Source organism: Alnus glutinosa, chromosome 13 (assembly GCF_958979055.1).
Source record: "Alnus glutinosa chromosome 13, dhAlnGlut1.1, whole genome shotgun sequence".
NCBI lineage: Eukaryota > Viridiplantae > Streptophyta > Magnoliopsida > Fagales > Betulaceae > Alnus > Alnus glutinosa.
Window position 1 is genome coordinate 22,136,066 of NC_084898.1, and position 7,891 is coordinate 22,143,956.

The 7,891-nt window shown below is 34.2% G+C and overlaps 1 protein-coding gene across 1 annotated transcript; it reads right to left on the reverse strand.

Annotated features, from left to right (window-relative positions):
* Positions 1-1,867: 1,867 nt before the first annotated feature.
* Positions 1,868-5,836, reverse strand: LOC133854289 (casein kinase 1-like protein 1). Its single transcript, XM_062290409.1, has 12 exons — positions 5,431-5,836; positions 5,205-5,323; positions 5,074-5,114; positions 4,673-4,742; positions 4,394-4,542; positions 4,206-4,301; positions 4,046-4,116; positions 2,787-2,848; positions 2,602-2,665; positions 2,439-2,523; positions 2,226-2,352; positions 1,868-2,106 (listed from the first exon to the last, which is right to left on the reverse strand). The coding sequence occupies exons 2-12, from the start codon at positions 5,278-5,280 to the stop codon at positions 2,036-2,038; spliced, it is 912 nt and encodes a 303-aa protein (XP_062146393.1). The 5' UTR covers positions 5,281-5,323; positions 5,431-5,836; the 3' UTR covers positions 1,868-2,035.
* Positions 5,837-7,891: the final 2,055 nt, after the last annotated feature.

Genomic DNA, 7,891 nt, shown 5'->3' on the forward strand with positions numbered 1-7,891 from the left:
TTGTTTTGTAAATAAAAACCAAGCAATCAATTATGTGACATTATCTCAAATTATCAAATGTATCATTGAATCACAAAAGATATCCAAGAATCATTCCACACATTGAAAATAAGTAAAACATTGGAAAAATTAAACTCAATAAAATCAAATAATAAAAACTTACATGGAAGTATTATTGTTCTTCATCGATGATACTTCATCATCAACCTTAGTTGAGAAATTAACTACACATGATTATGAAAAATAAAACCTAACCTAAAGAAAAACTAAACTAAAAATGAGAAAATATATTTGGTCTCTAGCTTCCCCCACTCTTCTTGAGGCTTAGAGGTCTATTTATAGGGGCAAAACAAGCCCTAGATATTCTAGAAAAATTGGAGGTTAGTCTTTTAGTTGGAGTAGGAGATTGAAAACTCAATCCAAAAAGGAAAATGATTACAAATTCGCCCAAATTTGTGGTCTTTTATTGCGGGGCACTTTTGGCATATCAGACGTCCGAATTAGGAAAATCCTATTTCACAATGATTTGTAGTACTTTGAGTTAGCTTTCCAATGCCGCTTGATTCACCTTAATCCAATACTTGAACTGAAAGTTTTAGCCAAAATACTATGACATGTGCAGAATCTGAATTCTAATACGATTTTGACTCCAATTAGAAAAATTTCAATTTAGTCCTATCCTTGACTTGGTTAAGTATAACCACATCATCTAGATTTTCTCAAAGTGTGCTTTCTTTCAAGCTTTGTATTTTTCACATTAAAGCTATTTTGCATGGTGAGACCCACATGCATGGATCTCACCAATGAGCCTTGAGTTGTGTAGGGGTAGTGCATTTGGGTTGTACACCAACCATCCCCTTATATATGTGTGTGTGTTCAATACATTAGATTGTATAAAGGTCGATCATATAAAAAAAACAAAAAAAGTTAGAGCTGTGCAAAAATTGTATAAGAGTTGTATAAGAAACATTACTCTATTTTATTATCTTCACAGTTTTATGTATTTATTGTATTTCCACTGTTTTTGACCGGGTATTGACCGTGTGGTCATGTGATGGCCACAGTTCGCCGCTTTTATAGGTTCTAGGATTCTCTCTAGTTTAGTAAAAGACAAAAATGTCCCTACACAACAACTAACTAGATACTTTCCAGTTCAGTACTTGAATTAGAGATAATACGTTTCCCTTTTATGGAGAGTTGCGAGACAAGAAATTATTTCTAATTTTTTAAGCGTAAAAATAAATATACATTGAACTTAATAATTAAGAAGGAAAAAAAAAAGTAAGAAGAAGAAGAAGAAGAAGAAAACCAAGAGAGCCTGCCCCTTGCCCTATATGTAGTTCTGTAGTGGCCTGATCATTTGAAACAGTAGGCCAGGAAATTATTTTTGCTCATAGAATTGTATGAGAAGTCTCTCCAATTTTTATTTTTATTTTTATTTTTTAAGGTTGGCTGCTTTTTAAGGATAACTTTTGGGGCATTCAAAACTAATATTCGGGTCATCGTTGTCGTATTCATTGATTAAGTCACAATCGTCCAAGAGTGTGCATCTCCTTTGAACATGCCATGCCATGCCATGGGGCATGGGGTTCACATTCACTTCTGAGAGACAGTGACAAAAACAAAAAATTGGGACCAGAAAGGCTTGAGAAGGCTAGGGTGTCCACTCTTGTACAACCCCTTCTCCCGAAAAGAGGGAGGAAACCAAAAATAATAATAAAACTACAGGAGATAAAGAAAAGCAAGATGCCACCAAAATGGACAAAAAGAATACATTATCAACTTTTGATAGAAAAGAAATCATCTAGCTGACACAAAAGTATGTGAGAAACTGTTTAAGTACCAGAGCAAAATTCTATGAGCCAACATTCTTACAACAAGTTGTAAGTGGTTTATTAATAGAGAATTACTTGTACTATATATAGGCAAAGTTTAAAATATGAAATGATATATATATATGGAAATGTAGGAGCCTATAAAACGTACACCATAATGTCATCGGCCAACTCCTTAACAAGCACCCTTGTTCTCTTCTTCAATTTTGCACCGGGCCGGGTTCATCATCGATCAAAATGGTCCAGTCAAACACATAATCAAACTGGAAGCCTGTACAAACACCAAAAACAGCAATGAGAAGATGGAATACTAATGGTATACATGCCTTGCAAATATATAGCTGTGTAAAAACTGAATGAAATCACTTTTAGAGGAATATAGAGTCAAACCTTCACGGATAAAAAGGTCACTAAATATTCTTTTCAGATAAGCATAATCTGGTTCATCATCAAATCGAAGTGAACGACAATAGTGAAAGTATGATGCAAATTCCGTTGGACAATCCCGACACAAGGCCTGAAAGAAGCATTAAGTACACCATTTACAATTTGCAGAAGCTGGACATAGAGATTGGATGCAACCACCTTTTACAAACAACCAACCTCAATCGAAGTAGAAACCTTCTTTTCAATGATCTTGTCATACTTTTGTCTCTTAGTTCCTGCTTTCAGTCCCTGCCAAGGAAGACTATAAAGAAAAGGGGAATCACTAAATTATGAATACCAACCAGTGCAAGAAAAAATGGAAGGACAGAGCAACAATCACCTTCCTCTTAAAAAGTACATAAGGACAAATCCAAGAGATTCCAAATCATCCCTCCGGCTTTGCTCTATTGAGTCCAAAATAACAGAAAAGAAATAACCATTATTACAAAATCCTGAGAGGATACTAATTGTAAGTGCCAAAATTTAGAAAGAATACCAAGTACAAAATGACAAGACAAAACGTACCTATACCAAGCTGAGTGTTCATGCTTGCATATCTAGCGGTTCCAGTCAAATTCTTGTTTTCTCTGCAGCGTTCATGATCAAAACGCAACAAACAGTTGGTTTGTCATCATTACCATATTTGATAAGGGCTTGCCATCATTCAAGTGTTAGCCACAGATTGATATGGGAAAAAAAAACTACATTAAAAGAAAGGCTAGATGAGATGCTGGCTCGATCAGATACTTTTCTTGTTCTATCAAAACTGGGAAAAGAAAATCAGACAATGATCTAGAGTGCTGCACAATGAAAAGAGTTTAGAATTTTCTTGTAATCAGAAATCTAATATATTACCACCCAACCACCATTAAAATCATCCTTTAACATGCTTTATTTCACAAATTGTACTGACACAACACCTAAATTTCACCTTGTCACTACTATAGGAACAAAAGAAACAAACTTCTAAGTTCTTGGAATCTAACGTATTTAAACCAACATAGAATAATCTCATAACCCAGAGTGAAACAGACTCAAGTATGGAACTGAACTTGGAATGCAGTCTGTAAATGTTCCTTTAAAGCAAGTGGTAGCAATAACAACATATATAGTTGGTTTATGTTAATTCAAAAGCTCCCAAAAAGATATTGATATCTACGAATGTCATCGATCTGCAAACATAAAACCTTTTGCTTAACCATCCCAATGCATACTTATTCAGCTTAAGACCAAACCATTCACGGATTGAGGCCTGAGCTACGAAATAAGTGAGCAGATGTTTAAGTGTGTTTATGCAAAAGTACTGGCACACCAAAACAGACTTTCATAGCCAAAACCAGAAAAAAAAAAATGGGGAAGACTTGACACAAATTATGTGCTAAATTCCCCAAAGCTAAAAATAGATTAATACTACTAATACAAAAATATGCCTCCTAAAGAGGATATAACTTATAAATAAGAGGTTCAATAACTATATATATTCATAAATTATTACCGATGGTTCTTGTCGAAAAAGGAACTAATTGATCCATAGCAGGAAAGCTACCAACCAGATACAAGCAAAAAAAATCAGTTCTTAGCACACTTAATAGTTGATGTTGAGAACATGGGTAGAAAAAGGGGGGATAATTAAGAAAGTCATTGCTGCTATAGTCAACCATGCAAACTATGATATTTCTTCCCCAATCTTTTTCAGCATACCACAACACAGAAATGGATCAAAATCCCACCTCAAAAACACACACCCCAACCAAAACTGGATATCACACATGTATGCCTCTCACCTGTAAGGAATGTGCTGATGTGTTGATCTATCTCTAAATGTCTTAGCCATACCAAAGTCAATGACGTAGACCTACATGAAGTGAATAGCAATTTTCATATCAAGATCAATATCCTGAAAGAAAGAGATAGAATTTAATATATAAAATTTGGAACAGTGACCTGATTTGCACGCGTCCCCAAGCCCATAAGAAAATCCTCAGGCTTGATATCTCGATGTAGAAATGATTTAGAATGAACAAATTCAACGCAATTGATCTGAAATAATAGGGGGAAAAAGGCACATATTGATGAATTATAGAAAAGCATACAACTAATCCAGCCCAATGCATGAAGTCTAGCGAACCCACCATTTGATCAGCAAGCATGAGAACTGTCTTCAAAGAAAACTTCCTACTGCAGAGGTTAAAAAGATCTTCAAGACTAGGTCCAAGCAAATCCATCACCAAAACATTATAGTCTCCTTGCACTCCAAACCATCTCACATTTGGAATTCCAGCTGCCAAGACACCAAAATTGAGCGGTTAAAAAATTTAAAATCAGATCAAACACAAAAACTTGAAACAAAAACTCCAAAAATTGAAAGGAAAAAAATGACCAATTGACACAAAGTTAAGATGTTTCATTACTTCCTCCCTGTAAGAGTCCGTATAACTTTGATTCGTAGAGCAGCCGAGGATACCTCGTATTGGCATTTTCCTGAACGTAAGAAATAGCATCAGCATCTTAAGAACAACAAAGAATCCAAACGGCGTTGCAAACAGTAAACCTAAACATAGGCAAATTTCTGGGCATATAGAGGAAATTCAATTGCAGGTATGTCAAACCCATATATAAAGTTTTTCCGTGAGCAGAGATTGTATCCATTGGGCAAACATAGGTTTGAGTATGCTATGATTTTCAACAGAACTGGACACCTATCTAGATCGAATCCATCCCATAACTCTTTCTCTAACCAAACATTTACTACATTCCATGGCAGAAATAACATTCAAATAAATCGTCCAGAGCAGAAACACCAAATACTCACAAGCTTAATTGCAACGTCTTCGTTAGTCTGAATATTAGTACCTACACCACGATTTTCAATCACCTATTACAGTCCGAAACACCAAATTATCAAAAAAAAAAATACAAAATCGAAGACAACAACAAATATACCGAGATAGATCTCCCCGAACGAGCCGCTTCCGATCTTCCGGCCCAGCCGAAACCCATTCCCTACGCTATGCTCCATTCACACCGCAAAAATTTCGAAACCCTATCTACAACTTAAAAACCTAATTGAGAACAGAAAAAAAAAATCCAAAAAACCTTTGTAATGACACGTACAGAATTGTATACTGAAACTACGCAAAGGAAACAAAACGTCCTACAACGTACGTACCTGAACTATGCAAAGGAATTTGTATAGTACTGTGAAGGCAAAGAGACGTTGCAGTCAAAGCGATTCTCGCACATTGCTCATAGCCGGTATATATACAATCTGGCTCGTTTAGTATTCATTGATTGAGCTGATCACCAATTGCTGTGTAACGTCTGTCATTGGTCTCAATAATCTTTAACGCCAAGAATCTCGGCGTTAAGATTTTTTGCATTTATTTTGTTCTCAATTAGGTTTTTAATTAGCCCGAGAAAGCACAAAACTCTGCGCCGATTCAAACCAAGGAGGAAATTTTTTCCGGAAACAAAACGAGTTGAAGATCCAGAGTTAGAAAACCCTGTCGTGGCAATTTCCCTTTTGGGGTTAACTCTAGGGTTAGGTTAAAGGAGGCTTGGGTAGCAAGAATGGAAACAGAAAGTGAGAGACATATTCGTGTTTGATATTTTTCTTTCTATGGAATTGTTACTCAAAATATAATATAATTCCACAGTTACTCCAAATATAATTTTCCTAAAATAATTAGTGAATGTTCATAATTATGAAATTTCACAACTGGCAAACAAAGGTTTAATAAAGAAAATCAAGCGTTTTTTAATCGAAATGACATGAAATATGCTATATATTAAATATATTAAATATATGTCACGTGTTTAATAAATATAATTTTTAAGCAGTTCTTAAATTCATATAATTTATATTCCTTAGAAAATCTCGGATTTTATAAAGCCAAATATGAATCTTATGTATGCGAAAAAAGGAAAATTCTAGGTACGTAGTACAGTTTTTACTATTTTTTTTTCTTTTTGTATAAATTGGATGGAAGTATTTTAACGTGAAATAATTATTTATAATTAATGACTGACCCGAATAATAACTTATATGAAATTGTCTCGTCAATTTATTAAAAATTTATAATAAAAATTATATAAAGGAAAAGGAAAATTCTATAAAGAAAATTCCTCCGCCTCTGTTCAATCTACTGGCTTATCAAGCCTCTTCTTTATGATTCAATGAGAATTTCTTATTCACAATAAAATAAAATAAAAAATAAAAAAAATGATAATTGCACCGTTGGTCCCTGGTATGTCATAATTATTTTTCACTTCCTATGGTTTAAAAAGTTCATGAGAGGTCCCTATGCTATGCAATAATTACAAATCGATCCCTAGCGTCAAATTCTGTTAAATTTTTTAATAGATTCCGTCAAATGTCACGTCATCGCCACGTGTCGCCAATAAGATGGCGACACGTGTCCATCTTAATAAAAAATATAAATTTATTAAAAAATAAATAAATAGATAAACTTATTTTTAAAAAAAAAAAAAAAAATTCAAAAAAAAAAAAAAAGCAGCAAGAGGTGGCTAGGCCACTGCGCGCCACCCCCGGCGGCCACCCCTTGCTTCCCGTTTTTCTTTTTCTTTTTTTGTTTTTTTTTTTAAAAAAATAAGTATTTTTATTTATTTTTTAATAAATTTATATTTTTTTTATTAATATGGACACATGTCGCCATCTTATTGACGACACCTGGCGTTGACGTGTAAATCTAACAGATTCCGTCAAAATCGTGGACGGAAAATCGACTCAGGGAGTAAAACGTAATTATTGCATAGCACAGGGACCTCCTATGAACTTTTTAAACCATAAAAAGTGAAAAATAATTATGGCATACCACAGGGACTAACGGTACAATTATAAAAAATAAAAATAAAAACAAGCAAAATAGCAACTTAATTAAAGAAATTACCCAAATTTTCTCAACAACAAATACAATTAATGTTTCTTTCCGGCGGGTACGAGGATGGCGTGTGGTTTCTGTCCAACATGCGCACATGAAATTTAGCAACAGTGAATGGCCGACGCCTTACGTGCTCCTTCTCATAATATTCAGTCGTACACTTCAAATTTACTTTAATGTTCTTGGATTTCCTGCCAAGGAAGGCTGATAAAAGAAGGGTATATGTGGAAATTCGAGTTGCCCCCTTGCTGCTTCAGAAGTTGCAAGTTGCACGTGTGTCTCCTTTTTTGCGCGGGGCTCGAGCACGTGATGGAGTCTACTTAATTTGCACGTGCTGAAGTACTGTGTACCCTTTTCCTTTGTACCCTTTTTCATTTTCTGTTTTTTTTCCAGCCAATACTTCTAATAAATATGGAAACAAAAGTTTGTGTATGACATAAATAAATAATTTTAAAAAAAAAAATAAAAATAAAATAGGTATGTTGGTGTTGGCTCTTTTGGCAAAATTTGAGAATTGTTTTGGTTTGGTTTTGGAAAAGGTAAAAGTTAAGAACTAATTTAGTGGGGGAATTAATTTAGAATCACTTTTTTTAAAAAAAAAAAAAAATTAAAGTACTTGAGAGGGAAAAAAACTTCTAAGAGTTGTTGACACTTGGCAATCTAAATTCCTTTGTGTTAGTTTATAATTGGTCACATTCTGTTAGACAAAATCACTTCTTTGTAATAATG

Bases quoted from the DNA above. Each gene is read 5' to 3' on its own strand.
- LOC133854289 (XM_062290409.1), bottom strand. From the start codon at position 5,280: ATGGAGCATAGCGTAGGGAATGGGTTTCGGCTGGGCCGGAAGATCGGA. The intron at 4,302-4,393 runs GTGGGTTCGCTA...CTATTATTTCAG, and splicing joins TCATGCTTGCTGATCAAATG to ATCAATTGCGTTGAATTTGT. The intron at 4,117-4,205 runs GTCACTGTTCCA...CACTTCATGTAG, and splicing joins TGGGGACGCGTGCAAATCAG to GTCTACGTCATTGACTTTGG.